Source organism: Salminus brasiliensis, chromosome 7 (genome assembly GCF_030463535.1).
Source record: "Salminus brasiliensis chromosome 7, fSalBra1.hap2, whole genome shotgun sequence".
Taxonomy (NCBI): domain Eukaryota; kingdom Metazoa; phylum Chordata; class Actinopteri; order Characiformes; family Bryconidae; genus Salminus; species Salminus brasiliensis.
Genome location: NC_132884.1, coordinates 22768116 through 22788222, shown reverse-complemented (window position 1 = coordinate 22788222; position 20107 = coordinate 22768116). Strand labels below are relative to the sequence as shown.

Genomic DNA, 20107 nt, shown 5'->3' with positions numbered 1-20107 from the left:
TGGGCAATCCAGTAGTAACCACGCTTTTTTTTTTTTGGCTTTCTTGATGTTTACTTCTCTCAAAAGTAGCTAACATTTCACCCCCCCTTCAATCCTGGCATGGAGAAACCAGAGAAAGCAACCTTTAGTGTGGTGGCGCGAGAACGTAATAATTCAGGTTCAGGAGACTGATTACTTCTTTTGGACACCATCAGACATTTTAGAAGAAGTCAGTGAAACACATACAGACATTCTGCTCCATGCTAGGTGGCTGAGGTGAAGCGCCTGTCCAAAGCGGTGCACTGAAGCAGGGAAGAACCTGGCTAATCTAACAAGATTAACACAATTGATCACGGAAAACAATAGGAGGCCTGTGAGCAGCTCAGAAGCTGACTGTGGAAATTAGACAAACAATCTAAACAATTGGTTTTTATATCAATGTTATTTAACAATAAAGTGTGGTTTAATAAAAAATCTAAAATGAAAGAACTCAATTTTGGGAGAAGATGAAGGAGGAGGAGGAGGAACATGCTTGAAGATCCTCCTGCTTAATCCAATGTTCGATAAATTCCATCTCAACGACAAGTGTGTGCAACCCACCCACTGCAGCCTCAGCTTTCTGTTCTTGGCTGAAAGAAGTGGAACTTGATGGTCTTCTGCTGCTATAGTGAATATGCCTCAAGGGTGGACATCCTACGCAGCCAGATATTTGCTTTTCCGCTCTTCACAATTGTACAGAGTGGTTATCTGCATTACTGTAAACTTTATTGATTATGTCAGCTCCACCAGTCTGATCATTGTTTGTTATCCTCTCTGATCAACAAGACACTTCCGTCCACAGAACTGCTGCTCACTGGATATTCTTTACTACACCATTTCAAGTCAACTCTCTAAAGACTGTTGAGCTGAAACCCTTGCCACTGTGCAATCATTGAGATCATACTGCCTCCTATTCTGATGATTGATGTGAACATTAGCTGAAGCTGCTGGCCAGTATCTACATGATTTTATGAACTGCAACTACATGACTGACTGACTACATTAATGCAGTACTGTATAGGTTATAGCAGGACACACATATACATATACACTGCTCAACATTCTCTGCCCTCCATAAAATTCCTCTCAGAACTAACTTTCTCTTTTACCTTTTCGCTGAGGTCCCCTCTACCTGCTTCTAACCAGCTGCCACCCACTACCACCCATAGCAGACCAGCGGCACACCCTCCTACCACTGCTACATGTTTAATGACCATGTTAAAACCTAAATGGACTCGTAACTATCTGCCACTATTAATATCAGCACTATTAACTATAATTTCTATCATTAATGTTTAAATAGTTCTGACCAGAGGAGGATGGGTCGGGTCCCCCTTGTGAGTCTTGGTTCCTCCCAAGGTTTCTTCCTCCAGCTCTAAGGGAGTTTTTCCTTGCCACTGTCGCCATTGGCTTGCTCACTGGGGGTCTTTGATCCTTCAGGCCTTCTTACGTTATTTCTTCTTTGTCTGTCTGTTACTAATTATGTAAAGCTGCTTTGTGACAACAACAGTTGTAAAAAGCACTATACAAATAAATCTGACTTAACACATATACAAATATATATATATATATATATACACACACACACACACACACACACATACATATATATATATATATATATATATATATATAATGTGTATGTGTGTATATATATATGGGCACTTTAAGGTTTCAATATGTTGAATATGTATATGAATATGAACCTTAGTTACAGTTTATCATAAAGTATTTTGCTTGAGTGTATTTACATTACACATTCATTTAGCTGCATTCCAACCTTTTACATTTTGCTACTTTCCCTCTGCATCAGTTCTTCTTTCGCCTCACAAGCACACCTTAAGTCAACCATCATCCACCATCATCTTTTTTTTTTTCTGGCCCACAACACCCCTCTCACAGCCGTGGTCTCGGCCACAGTGACCAGGAGGAACGAACTCCCAGTCTGAAATGCTGCATGCAAATCTCTTCTGCAGGTGGGGGAAAGTAGTCGACATTGCTGAAACAGGCTGCTGAGCTGGTGAAACATGCCGTGATGAGGTCAAACCTGTTCCACCATTTCTCATAAATACAAAATAAAAGTGCAGCACAGAGGACCGTGCCGAAACCAGAAATCCCAACACACACAATTAAACAGATCAGCACACTTTGGCTCGCTTACCTATCAGAGCTTGGAAGAGAGAGCTCTGGAAAATATTGATAACTCTCTCTATGGAGTGCCGAAGCTGAGGGTCCTCTGTCTGGCTGAGTTTTGACCTGTACTCCTCCAGAAGCTTCAGGGCTCTCTGAGTATCTGGAAAAAAATCAAAACACGTTGGTCAAGCTAAATAGCAACACACACACACACACACACACACACACACACACACACACACACACACACAGAGAGAGAAAATGAAAGTAATGGAAATGTGGGTTTTGACAAAAGTGCAAAAGCATAAAAGCTGAGAAGGTGAATCGAGGAACAGAAAGTAGGGGTGAAGTAAGCAGGTAAACAACCTCTGGAATCTCACCTTTCTTCCTTACTGGCATGATCAAACCCGGGAGGAGATCAGCTCATACACTTGGTGAAAAGGACCCAAAAAGTGTGTTAAGCATCTGACAGGGTGATCCTTAAATGTTCTCCACTGGTCCAGGAAGGCAGAAGGCAGTAAAAGAGCTTTCTGAACGACAACCTGATCAAACTGATGCAGTAAAAAAAAAAAAAAAAAAAAAAAAAACTCCAACTTTGGCACCGATCAGAAGAAAGTTAGCACTAGCAGCTCCAACTCGTCTCACTTCTCACCATCCCACCATCAGCGCCGAGATCTCCACGGGTTTTAAAAGCCAACGCCTGGCTCTGACACTCTCTCCAGGAAGAATGAATGGGGCAGACTGCTTACAGCCAGCGCGAGGAACAAGGCATGACACACACCGGACTTCCCAAACTGTCTGGACAGAAAGTCGAGCAGGCTGCAGAAGTACCGCACTGCACTTCACTCCAGTGGTTTCTCTTTCTCTGTGAAAGAAATGCAGCTCGTGTCGCTTCCTGTAGCCGTAAACGTCCCCTAACGAAACTTCTGCTCACTGCTTCTGCCCCTCCTCTACTTTCCTCCAGTGTTGCCGAAAATCCAAACTTTCCTCCAAAATGGCGACCTGGGGCTGGAAGCACATCACATGATCTGCTCGCCTTCCCCTGAGCGCTGACCGGAGCCAGAGAGAAGGAACAGCGGAGAAGTGCTGGAGGCTCTTTCACTCTCAGCCCAGGTGGAGTCGGACTTTTAACGATGTAGCCCTTCTTTACACGCCGTGGTAAAGCCTTTTTCACAGTGTTGCTGACGGCTTTACAGGCAGAGCTACTCCTGACCAGCTTAACGGCGGCTATGAGAGGATGACTGTGATTTGAGCCGAGAAATATGTGGCTTTACATCTTAAGTGAAAATAAGTGAACAGCATAAATAACAATGGCTGAATTTAACAAACTGAATAATAATAATAAAAAAAATAATTATACATAAATAAATAGTATTTTTTATTAGCGTATTAAAATAGCGAAGACGTGTTCTCAGATGTGTGCTTATTTTGTACATTTATTAATTCTTAATGTTATTAAACTTTACTTTTACTTAGAAAATCAGCTAAACAAAATGTTACCTGGGTGCATTATATAAATAATAATAAATAAAATCGGAACAAATGCGATAATAACGAGTACTATTATTAGTAGTAACTGCTACTAATAAAAATAATAATTCAATATAATAATAATAATAATACAATTCAATACGTTTTATTATGTATTTATTTATTTATTTATTTTTGTACTGTACTAGTAATTTGCTCAAGCCTGTTACTGCTGATGAAATGACTGTGTGCTAAAGATTATGGTCTCTTCAATGGCCAGATGGCCCTCCAGCAAAATCCTACCTCGCACAATACAATAGAGCAAGTGCATTAAATCATGTGTCATGACATTGTGCAATCCTTCTGCCAATCAAGCCCCTTTGCTTGAATCCAATTTGAAAGATGTGCATGAAGAGAAGCCAGCAGGCCTCTGGTGGCGGTATTCATCTATCCAATGAACAGAGACGCTACCTAGACTGTAGGGATTGAGAACTACTGGCTTTGACCATGATGCAGTGCATAGAGCACTCATTTACTGTTAATTACATTAATTTACATTATGTAGAGGTCATTGACACAATTTATACCATTTCTTGAAAGGTTCTTTAGTGTGCTAAAAAGGCATTTCTATTACACCACCTTTGGAGCTGTTACTTTTGTGCAATTACTGTAGATTTCCTAATATGGTTAATTAGCCTAAAACGGCTTCTCATAAGGTCACATTGTCATAGGCAAGAACAAAGCATAGGCAAATTCATTGTTTGTTAATTGTATTGGTCTCTGAAATGTCATTGTGTTGTAATAGTCTTGCAGGAGGATGAATGGCAGTCACATGAGTCCATCACAATGCCGGAGTTTGGGTGGGGTGTAGCCTGCCACACCAAAGACAGTGGGCTCTTTTTCCTAACACCTAAACCACAAAGCACTTATTCAGTTGGGCTTTCCGGGGCATCAAAGGCAAAGAGAAACAATGACATGACTGATATCAGGGGAAAGCTGGAGAGCTGAAAGTAAAAGTAAGGGTCTGCTGGTCATATTGAAGGTGTAGTTATTGTATATGAGCCACGTCCTCTTTCAAAATTCACTTACTTATGTTTGCAATGAAGGTGAGATTTTTAAGTCATTCTAAAATAAAATAGGTATAATTAAATATTTTAATCAGCAGAAGTAGTAGAAGTGAGGTATAAATACAGCAAATATAATAAATGAATTTTGTGATAATGGATTTTTAAATGTTAATTAATTTGAGAACATACACTGATGAAATTAATTTAATTGTATTTATTTTTATCTACAGTGGGATTTGTCAAGGGCTGAGATAGATTAGACAGCAAGTGAACAGTCAGTTCTTGAAGATGATGTTTTAAAAGCAGGAAAAATGAGCTAGCATAAGGGTCTGAGCCACTTTGACAAGGGCAAAATTGACTATGGTCAGAGAATCTCCAAAACATCGGGCAGGTCTTGTGGGGTTTTCCTGGTACGCAGGTACTCCAAGCAGGGACAACCAGTGATCCGACAACAGGGTCATAGGAGCCCAAGGCTGATTGATGCTATTCATGGAGGCCCCACCTCACAACTTACAGGACTTAAAGGATCTGCTGCTAACATATTGGTGCCAGATCCCACAGGATGCCTTCAGAGGTCTTGTGGAGTCCCTGAGACTCCAGGTGGACCTACTCAAAATATTAAGCAAGTGATATTAATGTTATGGCTGATAAGTGTAGGTCTGATAAGTGTAATATTACAGGTCTGACTGTGTCATATTACAGCCTCTGGCTGTCCTGGACTTCACGCTCCTGTAGCGTCGGCCCAATGCTATGAGCGTAAAGTCCAGGACAGCCAGATTGACAAACAGTTTTTTATCCACAAGCCATCAGGCTTGTAAACACCTCCTCCCCCCTTTCACTCTGGACTGGCGGAACTCTGACATGCACCCATTAATATAAGCCCTCTACACATATCACTGCTACTGTTGTACTAATACTCTTCACTTGTGTACTTGCACAATGCACTTTACACATGCGCATGCAACTCTACTCGCAAAATGTGCATATGCATCCATACTGTACTGTACTCTTTAACTTGTTTTACTTTAGTGTACTTAGTATATATAAATTATGTTGGTAAATGGAGGAACTGCAAAGTAAGAATTTTATTGTACAGTGTAACTGCTTGTTTCTGCTGTGCAAATGAATTCTTGAATCTTAAATATTTGAGCTTTAAAATGTGATCTTTCAGGTTAGATGTTTCCCCCTACATTCCCACGATAACAAATCTGTGAATCTGGAAATTCATTTTTCTTCTAATATTCACATGTGAATCAGATCTAGTAAAAAAAAGTCGATAAAATAAGTTTCAACTGAAACATCACTACAGAACAAAAAGTCGCCCACCTTAGATTCTGGCTTCTAGAAGTTTACAGGCACAGTTTCTGCGTTAAGATGCTTAGTAAATGTAAATGTAGTAAAATTCTTTAGGAGAATGTGTTTTAAAAGAGAATTATGGTTATGATTTATTGTTTTTGTTATTGTGAATCTCACAGGTCTTGGACCTTTAGGGAGAATGTCTGGCTGTTGATCTGCCTTGATCCGTCCACCTGCCAGAGCTCACCTTCAGCTGCTTATGGGATAGTGAAGATCAAAATAAAGCCACTCGGTCTACTCATAACATGTCTTGGTAAAGCTACACTGTAAGTAAAAATGGCTATTTGACTTGTAATGACTTGTGATGATCATAGTTCTACATGGCAGTGGTTTCTAGCCCTGCTCCTGTACATTTTAGCGTTTACCCTGCTCCCAGCACACCTGAGTTAGCTAATCAGCTAAGTAAGAAGACCTTCCTGAGTTAAAGATGGTGTGTTAGAGTACAAAGCCACCACAAAGTACATAGCACCACTGATGTTACCCTGACAGTACAGTAGGCTGAGCTGTGTCTTATAGACATATACAGAGCTATACAGCTCAAAAAGTTGGCAATAATGTGATAGACCAGAGAAGTCTGCTACAGAGCATAGAGATCTAAGGTAGTGATTAAATTGTGATAGTGAATGCTTGATTTGCCATGGCATACATATTTGGATCATGTGAATTTCTTAATTCGTCAAAAACTGGACCATCTGGACAATTTTATCAGGATACACACAGTACACTGCAGACAAATGTAATGATTGTTTGCAGCTCATTTGCATTTTTTTTTTTTTTTAGTTTTTGAGTAATGTAGCATGTAACAACATCACCTTCCCTGTGGCAGATTAGTGTTCAGTTCCCCACCCGGACGAGCACACCACACTACAAGGCAAGGCCAGCGTATTTGTATAGCACTGTGGTCATTCAAAGTGCTTTACAAATGAATAAACAAACAAAAAAAAAGATAATTGAAACTAAAAATGAAAAAGAAAATAGAAAATAAAAACATGGTCTATGAAGAGAAAGAAATTTTAACATAAAAATTACATCACTAAGAGTTCCTGCACAAGCCTTTTACTTTACATTTGTCAAAATAGAAAGCACTGAATTCAAGCCTTAAAGCATACTATTCACACACCAGTTCACACTGTCCGTATTTAAAAACTCTCCTCCAAGCGTGTTGCTGCCCGGCCGGCCCGGCTTCGCATGTATCAGAGGAGAGGTGCATTAAGTCCTTGCCCTCTTGTGTCGGAGTATTGCTAGTGCTAGGGGGAGTTACGAACAAGTAGATTACTTGGCAGTACCAAATTACAAAATTAAATAAAAAATGAAAACATATAATATAAAATAATACATATCAAATAAAATAAAATAAAGGGGGGGCTCTGGTACAATTTCATATTTTGTTGATTTTTGAAGTGAACTGTACTTCACATTGTAAGGCCCAAGTTCAGTTTATTTGCTTAATTTTATATACTGCAAAAAAGGAAATTTACACAAATATGAAGTGCAAACATAGCAGCATGTTAAGTATGTTAAACTGTATTTTTTATATGTTAATTTAAACAATAATATTAATAATAATATTAATAATAATAATAATAATAACAATAAAAAAAATAATAAACAGGAATGGTCCTCTTAAAAACACTACATTCAAGTTAGTTTCCTGTCAAAGACTTATTTTCACTCAGAAAATCAACAAAACTAAATAAAAATGTCATTTAAACAAGGGTGTTGAATTTGACTGTATCTGCCTATTCAGCCAGCAGCAGGTTAAACCGCCCCAGCCATTCACACCTAGGTTATAAAAACAGGCTTTTCAATTCTAAGCAATAAAGAGAACTTATAAAAAGGCCCTTACATAAATGTCAATAAACTACAACAATTATAGGATACGAGCCCTTAAACAAATGATATACCGTATCATCCAGTCACATCAACCATGGAATTGAAAGAACACACTAGGCTTCTTTTATTGACTGAGAATAACAGCAGGGGCTGTAGACATGTACTCTATTACCATAGCAGCCTCACGCCACAGAAATGCAGCTATTTAAACAGCAAGTGTGTTGTGTGTAGCACATGTTGCTGTTCCATTCATTAGAGTGTGCTGGAGGACTGTGGGTGGACACAAGCGTATTCGCAGGCTGCTGACCAACAAAGTAGGCTGTTCAGAATAAACAATCCAAAACATTTCTGACATCATTTAGAAATGTGCATGGAAGCCACTGGTGTGTAAACGGCACACAAGGCACACATTGTTGGTTAAACAGACTGTCCGCATGAATGGCTTGTCATGTTTCGCTGAACAGCCATAAGCGCTAAAACAAAAAACATGAGTATTTCTTATTGGGATTCCAATAAATGTTTTCCCAAAAGCCTATTTCAGGGCATATTTGTGTGAAATTACAGATTCTTGCTGAACCCAAAGCACATTCATCCAAAGAGTCATTTTATAGAACAGGGTCTGCCATGCTAACTGGAATGAAGCATAATTTGAAAGTGAGAAATCATGAGACAGAGCTGCTTATGCAGCATCTACAGACAGCGAGAATACGGTTGAAGACCTGGTGGGACATGGGTATGAGAGAAATTCCAATCTAAAGTATGAGAGAAGGAACAAGACAGAGGGAGAGAGAGAGGGAGAGAGGGAGAGAGGGAGGGAGGGAGGGAGGGAGAGAGGGAGCACATTATGAGAATGACAATATGGGTAGATCACGAGTCTCTCACCAGCAGGGTGGCAATTAATCACCGAGCACTAATTAGGCCTGCAAAAGTCTGCCAAATGATCATTGTCATGTTGATTCTTGGCACCATGCAGCAGCAAATGAGTGACACGGGTCGCAGAGGGAAACCTGGGCCTGCTCCCTAACCAGCCCTCTACTGCCATCAGTCAGATGTCAGTATAGCACTCCACATGCAGAACACTGCCAAAAAGGATTGTTTGGACTGATGCCTCAGAAGAACCATGCTTGGTTCCCTAAAGAACATTTCTGTGGTAATTTCATAGGGGCCTTTATTATATTCCTCAATATACTGTGGCCCATGGTGCAATACACAACAGCCGCATGTTACAAAGAACAAGAGAACGTTCAGATACAGTACATTACCCAGCAGTATACGTAAACAAGGAACAGAAATAAGTACACATGATGCTAACTAAACAAGACAACTAAGCAAAAAACGATACACATAGTGTGTGGATATGTGTCAAAGCTTATGGGGAATTCATGCAAACAATTGTCAAGTGTAAACTGCACAGAAAGATTAGTCTCTTTAAAGCTGCACTATGGAAAATTGGCATTTCTTGCTCCTTTGCTCCCCCAACAGTCGGGACGTGGAATCTGTGTTTTGAGCAACCGCTAAAAGACACTTTTTCTAGGCAAGCTGAGAGAAGTAGCTTCTGAAGTGAAAGAAGCTTGTGGGCTGAGGTGGTAGAGTAATATTACATGATTTTACACAACTATATCTCGGGTTACGCAGAATAATACGCAATTACGTACTGCAGTTAGCTGCGCACCAAGCCCAGAGTTGCAACGACAGCGACACTGTCCTCCCTGTAACAAGTCAGTGGAGCAGCACAATGATTTAGAAGCTGCTCAATTAATGCTACATAGAGTTGCTTTAAAGCAGCATTTAAAGCAACATTATGCAAGAATGGGCATTTCTTGCTCCTAGGCTCCCCCTACAGTTGGAAAGTGTCATTTTCGCCTTGAGACACCATGCATTTGTGGACAAGCTGAGAGATACAGAATTGTCACTGAAAGTAAAAGAAGTGTGTTTTAACTGATGCGGTAGAGTAATATTACAAAATATTATTAATATTCCTTCACATCATGTAATGGTTGTAATGGTTCTGTCTCTTCTAAAAGTGTTCCTAGCACCACACACCCAAGTCCAGAACTATTTAGGAATATTTTATTTTTATGTGTGTAGTTTTGCAGCACAAGCAAATAATCTATTTAATTACATATTGTTAATCCCATGACAATACATTCGATTATCAGAGACACACAGTGGTTTTGGAATATCGGTGATGCTGGACTATTGTGCTAAATTATCAGCAAAAATAGCTATTTTATTTATTTTAAGGCATTTATAAGCTGTTATATTTCTCTGTAATGTAGTTCCAATTTCTACATTCATATGTAAATCAGTGCTGTGTTTCATTTTTCATATGCTGTCTGCATATAACGTGAAACGTTCAATTTCTATGCACCTTGGTTCTTCTTACCAATACCTACCCGTTAAATATCTATGCACCCTACACTCTTTACCTCTATTTATTGTATTTATTGTATTTATTGTACTGTCTTGCACGTTGCACTTTCTGCAGTCTCTCCTGTACTGTAATGTTTTTGTCTGTTCTGTCTTTTTTCTTTTGTTCTCGTTTTGTTCCATGTGGCAGCCTTGTTCTAGAAAAAAAAACGTCATTTCATTTCACTGGGTACTTCTACGGAGCTGAAATGACAATAAAAGCCACTCGACTTGACTTGACACTGAATGTTTACGTATCAGCATGGGTAGATATGTACATAAAATACTGGCCCAGCATTCCTATATTATATTTTATTTTATTAAACAAGACCCCCCCACAGTCATTTCTGTTTCTGCCTTGTTTGTCCTGTGCAAGCTGTCACAGGGATGGGAAATAATTGAATTGAGCAGAGGATAATAAGTCCATTGCAAAATGAAGGGTTTCTTTTATCTGCTTTACACTCAGCTTAAGTGAAGGGCCATATGGTGGCCACAACCAAGATGCTCATTCCTTTTTTGGGGGGGATGTTTTTTAGTTGTTGTTTATTTTTTGATTTTGCATTTAATTAGTGATATTGCATGACTCCACTGACTGGAGCTTTTAGGTCAAGTCAAGTCAAGTCAAATTTATTTGTATAGCGCTTTTTACAACTGTTGTCGTCACAAAGCAACTTTACATAATTAGTACTTAATAAAGGACAGAGACAGAGAAGAAAGAAGGAATAACATGAAGGGTCAAAGACCCCCGTGAGCAAGCCAACGGCGACAGTGGCAAGGAAAAACTCCCTCAGAGCTGGAGGAAGAAACCTTGGGAGGAACCAAGACTCACAAGGGGGACCCGACCCATCCTCCTCTGGCCAGACTATTTTAAACATTAATGATAAAAATTACCAAAGCAGATACAACAGAAATTTGATAGTGGTAATATTAATAGTGTCAGACAGGCACGAGTCCATCTAGGTTTCAGCACGGCCACCAAACAGGCAGCAGCGGCATCTGCGGCATAGGTGACAGTAACAGCCTCTATACACATTGATTGGTGCTCTTTTATCATTAAGACAGCAAAGATTCACAAGTTCATCCCAGATGCAGCAATACAGACATACAACAGTTTGCGCTGATCTTTTTCAAATGTTAGATCAGTGCAAGTAAAAGAAACTCAGCTCCACAGTTTCGGGCCAGGGTGTTATCCAGATTGACCAGATAAATCAGCCATAATTGAAGCTAATCACAAACAAACAAACACAGAAAAAATCTATATAGCAATATTTCAATTCTGGATGCTTTGGAATGGATTACAATACACCAAAAGCCTCTTTAAGAGACTTAAAATGCTTATGTTTGCAACCAGCTGTCAGTAACCACATATACATTTCTAATACAGCAATGCAGCCCGAACTGGATCATCAGAGTACCCTTTGGCACGTTAAACCATGAAACTGCAAAATGACCTAATATTTCAATGTTTCAGGCAATTAACCGTCTCGAAAATCATGACAGTAGATTACAGGCATGGACAAACTGCATCAGAAAAGAGGAACTGCCCATCAACAGGAGCAGATAGACACAGGAATGTTGACAAATGCCATAAAATAACAGCACCAGTACATCAGCGCCTGGCTGATCCAGTATCAACAAAAAATGCATGCAGTGGCAGGGCTCCTTCAGTCCCAGTAGCAGTATACAAATCCCAGTATACAAATATACTGTATATAATATAACTGTGTGTATGAAGGTTCTGATGAGCTGACTTTTCCCACATCTGGAAGTGTTTACATTAACACAGGGTCTGACAGGTTCTGATTCATAGAGGTGCATTAGTTGAATTTCCCTCAGTCGAATGTGCATTAGGTAGAAACCTGTGTGAGAAACTGCTCTCTGGTCTGGCTTCTTGTCTGTGTTTACTCTGACCTCTTGTCAGTCAATTAATGAGGCACTCCTCAACGCCCATTACTCCACCCTACCTCTGTCTGTTTTACTAGAAAAACATGGAGATTAAACATGGCCCTTAAACAGGAGAATTAGTGACATTCCAGAATGGAAAGCAGGAAAAAAAAATCCCAGTATTGTTGTGTTCACCTATGTAACTGTTTCTTGAACCCTGACCTATACACCTTTAGGTGGACGTACAGAGTTGACAATGGGAACTACATTTATCCTTCAACCAACTGCACAGAGCTTAGTACTAATGTATTGCGTGTCTTCAGAGTTATCCCTCTCAACTAAATGTTACTGCTGTTGTTTTCATAAAGATATTTTCACATAAAGGGCTGTTCAGACTGAATTTGGTCTATGAGATCTATTTAAAAATAAATATATAAATAAAAACTATGTTTATTTAGGAAATGACACGTTTATTATCTGTCTAACAAGAGAGTATTTCTGTAGACATGGAAAATATGTGGAATACTAATTATTTCATTGTTTTAAGGCTAACCGACCACTAACTGTATGCCCTTGCTTTAAATGAATAAAAATTATTCTAATAAAATGGTTAAGATAAAAGAAAGAATAAGAAAGGCCTCCTGTTATCCAGAACTAACAGCCGTCTCTGGTCAGAGCTGACTAAGAGAGTAAACAGAGGATCCAGTTCGGCAGCAGGATTTGGCAGTACACAGCTTCAGATGAATGTTTTATGGGTTTACACAATACTGCGATGTTGGGTATTCATGATTTATATGAACTGTAATAGCAGTTATGAAAGTACTTTAATTATGACTGATGGAAATGAAGTGCTCTATTGTATAACTGTTTAAAAGTGTCATCATCATGGATCTGATTTTCTCTCTCTAGTGGGATCTGCTACACTTCACCAGTCCAACACAGGGGTCTCTGCTTATAGTTTTACCAAGAAACAGGATGTGTGAAGATAACCCAGAATGCTTTTTTTTTTATAGAAGAATTTATCTGCTATTTATTAATTTAATTTATACTGACCTGCGATGAAAGCAGTATGTTTGTGTCCAGAACTAGTGAGTTTACACTGACCCCCAGTGGTCAAATGGGCATATTACATATCCTATTTAAAGGAGGATTCTTTTTCTTTACAGTTTCAACATACCAAATAAGGTAAAGTAACACTGTCTTTTGGCAAGTATTACAGCTTGTAAACTTGTAGCCAATTTATGGGAGGGCTACTTCAGCCCAAGCCCAGCATACATAGATACCTAACCGTATGTATAAAGGTTCTGATGAGCAGACTTTTACCCTTTTCCCACATCTGGAAGTGTTTACATTAAAGCCAAACGCAACCTTTATCAGACAGTGTCTGATTCACATAGGCACGTTAGTCAAATTTCCCTCAGTCAAATGTATATTAGGTAGAAACTCTGTTTAGGGCTTTTCCCCCATTCTTTCTTTGCAAAAGGCTTCTAGTTCTAGTTCTTTTAGCTCTATCCACAGATATTTTATGATTTTTTTGCCATGGGTCATTGCGAAACCTTCAGCTTCACCTTCAGATGTGTTTAGCATCATTGTTCTGCTGTAGAAGCCATCCTTTGACATCTTCAGCTTCAGCTTTTACAGACGTTTTGTTCTCCTCTACAGCATCCAGGGACCTTTCACACAGTGATGTTTTTGTGCTTAACATTTGGGGAAGTGTGAACCCTTCTGTGTCTTTTCCTAGTGTGGCCAAAATTATGTTTTAACTTCATCAGTCCAAAGATGATACTTGTTTCCTAATGCATCAGGCTTCCCATCGAAACTCTGGTGATGAATTTTGTGGTGAGGAGGAAGGGAAGGTTTCATTCTGAGGACTTTTTTTATGACTGTCATATTTGTGCAGGTGTCACTGCACAGTAGAACAGTGCACCACCCCTCCAGAGTCTACTAAATCTTCCCAAAGATCTTTTGCAGTCAAACTAGAAGTTTGAATTGTCTCTCTAATAATCAAGCAAGCAAGCAGGTCTTATTTATTGTCCCTGCCATCTTTGTCCTGCTCAAAAGAGGCTTGGACCCAGACATCCATTGTGAAAACTATATGTAAAAAAAAATCTTATTATAAAAAAAGAGTTCTCGCTGAATGTTTTCTTGGTCTTCCAGACTTCAGCCTGACCTCCACTGTTCCTGTAAACTGACATATTTAATTACATTACAAACTGAGCAAACAGCCACCTCGACACAGCTAGAGCTCTGAAATGTAATTCCTAATGATGACTAAGAGCAAACCTTAGCCCTAACAAGCTAATTAGGCCTGAGACCTCATTTCTCTTGGGGTGCCGAAATGTTTACATAATGCTCCTTTCCTTGTTTTTGTTTTCATGATTCATTTCCAATGCAAGATCAACTAAGTAAAGTAAAAATGATCTAATCTAAAATAAATAAAAATAATTACTAATTACACAAAGTAATTGTGCTTAAAATGCAAAAATCTTTAACTTTATGCTTGTTTTGAATATTAGTGAAGGTGCACGTATTTGTCACTGTACAGCGAAATGTGTCCTCTGCATTTAACCCATCTGGTAGTGAACACACACACACACACACACACACACACACTAGGGGCAGTGAGTATGTACACACACACACACACACACACACACACACACACACAGGTGGGCAGCCAACTCCAGCGCCCAGGGAGCAGTGCTCAAGGCCCCAACAGTGGCAGCTTGCCGAGCCCGGGAATCGAACCCACAACCCTGTTATCGATAGCCCGGGCTCTAACCGCTGAGCCACCACTGCCCCCCACTGCCCATCAGTCGTTGAGAATTTCCCCACTGTGGGACTAATAAAGGATTACCTTATTTTATCTTAGTTCTAGAAAGTGTTATTAGACATCTCTGCAACCTTCTGTATTGATCAGTGCTACCTGGACTTTAAAACGAACCGTACTTCATTTCATGTCCAGCTGAACCAAAGTTCAGGGTCCTGACTGATACAAGAAAAGTAAAGTGTCTCTCTTGTCCTGGCATACTTACAGTGCTGTTTTTCTATTTGTTTATAAATCTCTTTATAAACATATATTAGCTATGCATGTCTCTGGCCTCCTCTTCCTGCATTCCACCTCTAAAGCTCCTTAGCTCTTTCATGTGTCCATCCATCCATATTTCTTGTCAGGGTCACTGTGGGTCCAGAGCCTACCCAGAAGCATTGGGCGCAAGGCAGGAATGCTGCATTTAACACTTTTTTGGTCACAGGGGCCTTTCTGTTGCAAACGTACAGAGGATGAGTCCGTATTCCTCTAAATAAACGTGTGAAAAATGATAGAATTTTAACTCAATTAATGAGTGTGCTCAGAGACAGACAAACCTGTTTTCAGACAAACCTGCAAAATCTGTGTTTATGACGATTAATAAGGGTAATTAAGCGTATTTCCATTAAAACAGAAATACCAAATGTGGATGTTTTGGAGTGAGCTTTCACATGTGTTAAAGAAATAGATTACTAATATAGGGCGACTAAATCCTGTTCGTGGAGATCTGCCGTTCTGAGTTCAGGGTTAACGCCTGACTTTAATATTTAGACACATCCTGTTGCTGCCACCAGAGGGAGACATGTAAAAAAAAATACATGATGCAGTTCTGGGGTTGTAAAAATAAAATATAAAATTTATATATAACCTTTCTGTATTTTCTGTTTTCCTAAAACATTCCATCCAAAACACATATGTGCACTGTCTTTTTAAAAAAGCTCGTCAGCACAGCTGGGACATAAACCTGCGTGCATCTGCAGGGTGAATCTCGGCTGCTGAGCTAAGCAGTGCTTTTTGTGCACAATCGCACATGCAGAAAGTGGCGACGGGTAAGAAACAATATTCAAGTGTGCCCAAAAAAGGCACTACAGAAGGGTAAAGCATGTCCTAAAAAGTTTACTGCTGTTACAGCAGCTTGCTGACAGATTGATAAAGTAAAAGAGTAATCTTTGTCTCCTATCTTTGTCTGTTGTCCTATTAATATATAGCATAGAATAGTGTTGTTTAGTTTAAATTATTACACTTCTATTAAAAACACCCAGCGCATTTAATTACATGATTTAATTTACCCCTTAACACAGAAAGGCTTATTACACACTAAGGCGTATTATGCAGTAATTACAAGGACTTCTCTACAAACTGGTGGGGCTATTCTTTGGTAATAGGAGTTTGTAAGAACACTTTGGGCCTTGGTTTTAAGGGATTAACCTTGAATGTTATGATTGACATCCTTTACATTTTCATGCCAAATGAGTAAGTATGTTTGTCACTGCCTGTATTAAATCTAATACAATCACAGGAAATGACAATGACTAAAAAATCCATTTGTAAAATAATTCTTACAACATTTCTCCTGGGCTTGAGTAAACTGTGAAAACATGCCATCATGTGCAAAAGCCTCAATGACAAAACCATGAAGATGAATTAGACCAATGAGGGATTTCCGAATTTTTCACAGTCTTACTATACACATGTGTAAATGATTAAGTTATGGATATAGAAAGTGAAAATGATGTGAGAACAATGGGTCTTCCAGTATTGAAGGCATTTATCAGATGCTCTTATCAAGAGAGTACTTTTCTGTCTACTCAGATGATATCCCTAGAAAGTGAATAGGCTAGAGTCTAAAGATACCCTTAAACCTAGAAACTGCCAAATGCAATTTGGTCAGTATGAATACCTAGATCCAAAAGGTGCACAATCCTCAACACAAATACTACACTTTGCTATGACTAATGTCAAAGAAAGCAAAGTAGAACTTTTAAGTGGAATCACAAGCCTAATAACAGATTAGTGCTGAATTCAGTGCTTCAAAGATGGGTCTTCAGTCAGCGGGTGACTCAGCTGTTTGAACACCCACAGGAAGTTCCTTCCACTGCCTCAATGCCAGGACAGAGAAAAGTCTTCATACTTGTCTTCCGTGTGTCTTGAAAGATGTTGGGTCAAGCTGAGCCGTACTAGAAGCTTGAAGGGCTTGTGGTTCAGATCAAGTTTTGGCCTTAGTGATAAGATGGTTGGGGCCTGGCCCATTTTTGGCTTTGTAGGCCAGTGTCAGGGGTTTAAATCTGATGCAATCCGCTACAGGAAACCAGTGAAGCTTAACTTGGGAAACCCATGGCTTAACTTAGGAAGATTGAAGACAAGCCATTGCGCTGCATTCTGGATGAGTTGCAAGGGCCTTATGGCACGCATAGGAAGACCAGCCAGGAGGGAGTTACTAGTCAAGCCTTCAAATTTTCAGATTATTGACTGAGGGAGCACTTGGATGGCCCCCCTAGAGAGAAAAGGTCTCTGGATGCTGTAAAGGAGAAATCTGATCTACAACATGGGTTGCAATGATAACTGGTCATCCACTGGTCCGGTGATGGGCTGCCATCCATGAGATGTCATCAAGACATGCCCATATACAAGTGGAAACCTAGGTGTCAGAAGATTAGAATGTTGAGCAGAGTGTCAGTGAATGTAGAGTGAAAACAGAGAAGGACCGAGCACAGAGCCTTGTGGGACACCCGTAGAAAAACTGAATGTTGTCTCAGACCACTGCCATGCAGAACCAGTGAAACTGGCAAGGATGGGCAGGACTCACTCTGAGTACTTTAAGGGAACCTTAAATCACCTGTACACCTACACAGTCAACCAATGATCTTATCAGCCTATCATGGCAACAGTGTAATTGCATGAAATCTTGCACATAGGCTAGCTGCTTCAAGTTATGTTCACATGAACCATCTGGATGGGGTAAAAAGTGATCTCAGTGGTGTTAGATTGGTTTGAATGTTTTTATTAACTACTGATCTCCTGAAAATTTCAACACAACAGACTTTAGAGTTTACTCCGAATATCCAGTGTGTGGCAGTTCTGTGATCAGAAATGGCTACATTGGTTTAAGGTGACAGACAGGGTATGGTAAATCAGATTCTGTACAATTGTGGTGAGCATAAAAATATCTCACAAGGCAGAAGTTTATTTTTCCGTCAGCCATGAACAGAAAGCTGAGGCTGCGCTGGCCACAGGCTTAACAAAACTGGGCAGTTGAAGACTGGAAAAAATGTGGTCGGGTTTGTGAGGCACACAGATCCGTGGATCCAACCTGTCTTGTGTCAACCTGTCTTGTGTGGAGGCTAGTAGACTAGGTGTGATATTGTGGGAAATGTTTCCCTGGCACTTTAGTAACATTCATACCAATCTATCATGGAGGTAGCCATCTTCTAATGGCTAATTCCAGCATGATAATCCACCATATCAAAAAGCAAAAGTCATCTCAAACTGGTCTTATGAACATGACAATGGGTTCAGTGTTTTTCCGTGGCTTTCCCAGTCACCAGATCTGAATCCAGTAGCACACCTTCTGGGATGTGGAAGAACGGGAGGTACACAGCATTAGGGGGGTTCTGAAAAGTCTGTGGGAATTAAGGCTGTTGTTTGAGAGCAAAAAGAGGCCCTACTAAGTATTCCAATTCTTGTTGAGTATATTTTGTGGACAGGCTCGGTTGCTATGCTTCCTCAAGTTCTCTAAGTTCAGCTTCTCAGTTATGTGTCTTAATCAAAGAGCGTTTTTGATAGATTGGATTTGAGAACTAGAATTTCTTGTATTGATTGGCAGCTGTGTGTGGCAGTGTGTGCTTGGTATGTTAATGAGACTTGTGCACAGATTGTGCAAGAAAAGTTGGTAATCAATAGGAAAATACTTTGTTTTGTGAATATATTTTTACTGTTTTTGAAACAATAAAACACAGACATACGTTCAGACTACATACCGCCATTGGGTGCAGATGAAAGGGGGGTGGGGGGTGGATTTAATTCAATTCAGCTATATTGTCATTATACTAATACAGGCTTGTACAGTACAGCGAAACACTGTTAGGCCTGTTAAGTCTCTGGTGCAGAATAGGTAGGACATGATACAATACTGCAAGGACAATAGACAAGACATGAGACAGAGTGCATAAACAAAACACAGTAATTATAAAGTAAATATACATATGTGTGCAAATGCTTGCATGAAGACTGGGTGATAAAGGTCCAAACTAAGTTAATGTACTAATAGTAGAATGGAATAAATATGTAGAGCAGGGATGTGCTGTGCATGTAAATGAAGAGTAAAATATGGAGTTCAGTAGTAGTGGCTGCTCTTGCGTGATGTAGTCTGGTAGTGGCTCGCTCCAGCATAAGAACATCTAGAGTAAGGTGTAAAAGTGCATATTTTATGAATACACAGAGCTTCACCCACAATTTTAGGATAGCTTTCTTGACCACTGTACTAGCAGCCATTTTTTTTGGAATGGAAAGCCCTCTCTTTTGCAGCTTCACCCTTATTTAGGGAGAGGCTCTCGCATGCTCTCGAGGCTCTTTATCTGGGTTTCTTCTCTTAGGCAGACCTGTTTATACACCTGAGCCGGATGGGCAGGTATAAGCAATTACCAGGCATTGAGTGCCATCAGAACACAAAACATGTAGGACCTGTGCTTTTGAAGGCTTTTGTTTTCCTGAGCTTTTAAGAGCAGAACATTTCCAACCTCGGAAGAGCTCGAAAGAAAAGAAGTTACATAGGTGTTGTAGTTCAGCAGGTTCAGACTGAGATGTATTTTTCCTCTGAGATTTCATTTCAGATTGCTAAAGAAATGGGTGCAATTTTCTTGCTCCATCACCAGCAAATAAACAATGATAGAGAGTGTTCCAAAGCAATAAAGTGCAACAGGTTTAGATCTTTCCAAATTACTGCTGGATTCTGTCTTAGTCTATGATTTTGAGGGCAGGAACACCAACTCCAATCTCTTCTTCTTTTAACAATGAATCTTGTAAAATTGTAAGGTTGCCACTCTGACAGACACAGAACGTACTGAAAAGCAAGGATATGAACACACAAGCCCGGATATAAATGAATTTATGAAAAATGTCCTCAAGTAAA

At 39.7% G+C, this 20107-nt stretch overlaps 2 protein-coding genes across 14 annotated transcripts in view; one reads left to right on the top strand and one right to left on the bottom strand.

Annotated features, from left to right (window-relative positions):
* The window catches only part of dlg1a (discs large MAGUK scaffold protein 1a), a 143515-nt gene extending 140818 nt beyond the window's left edge, over positions 1-2697 (bottom strand). For 8 of the 13 annotated variants that reach the window (XM_072684197.1, XM_072684164.1, XM_072684172.1 and 5 more), the window contains exons 1-2: positions 2532-2697; positions 2180-2311 (exon numbers count right to left, since the gene is read on the bottom strand). In XM_072684197.1, coding sequence (XP_072540298.1) covers positions 2180-2311; positions 2532-2550 — 151 coding nt within the window. In that variant the 5' untranslated portion in view covers positions 2551-2697. The remainder of the gene's footprint in view (positions 1-2179; positions 2312-2531) is intronic. The other 5 variants (XM_072684175.1, XM_072684173.1, XM_072684176.1 and 2 more) reach the window with 2 other exon arrangements.
* Positions 1-20107, top strand: part of tmem131 (transmembrane protein 131) — a 389736-nt gene that overhangs the window by 48740 nt on the left and 320889 nt on the right. The window lies entirely within an intron of this gene.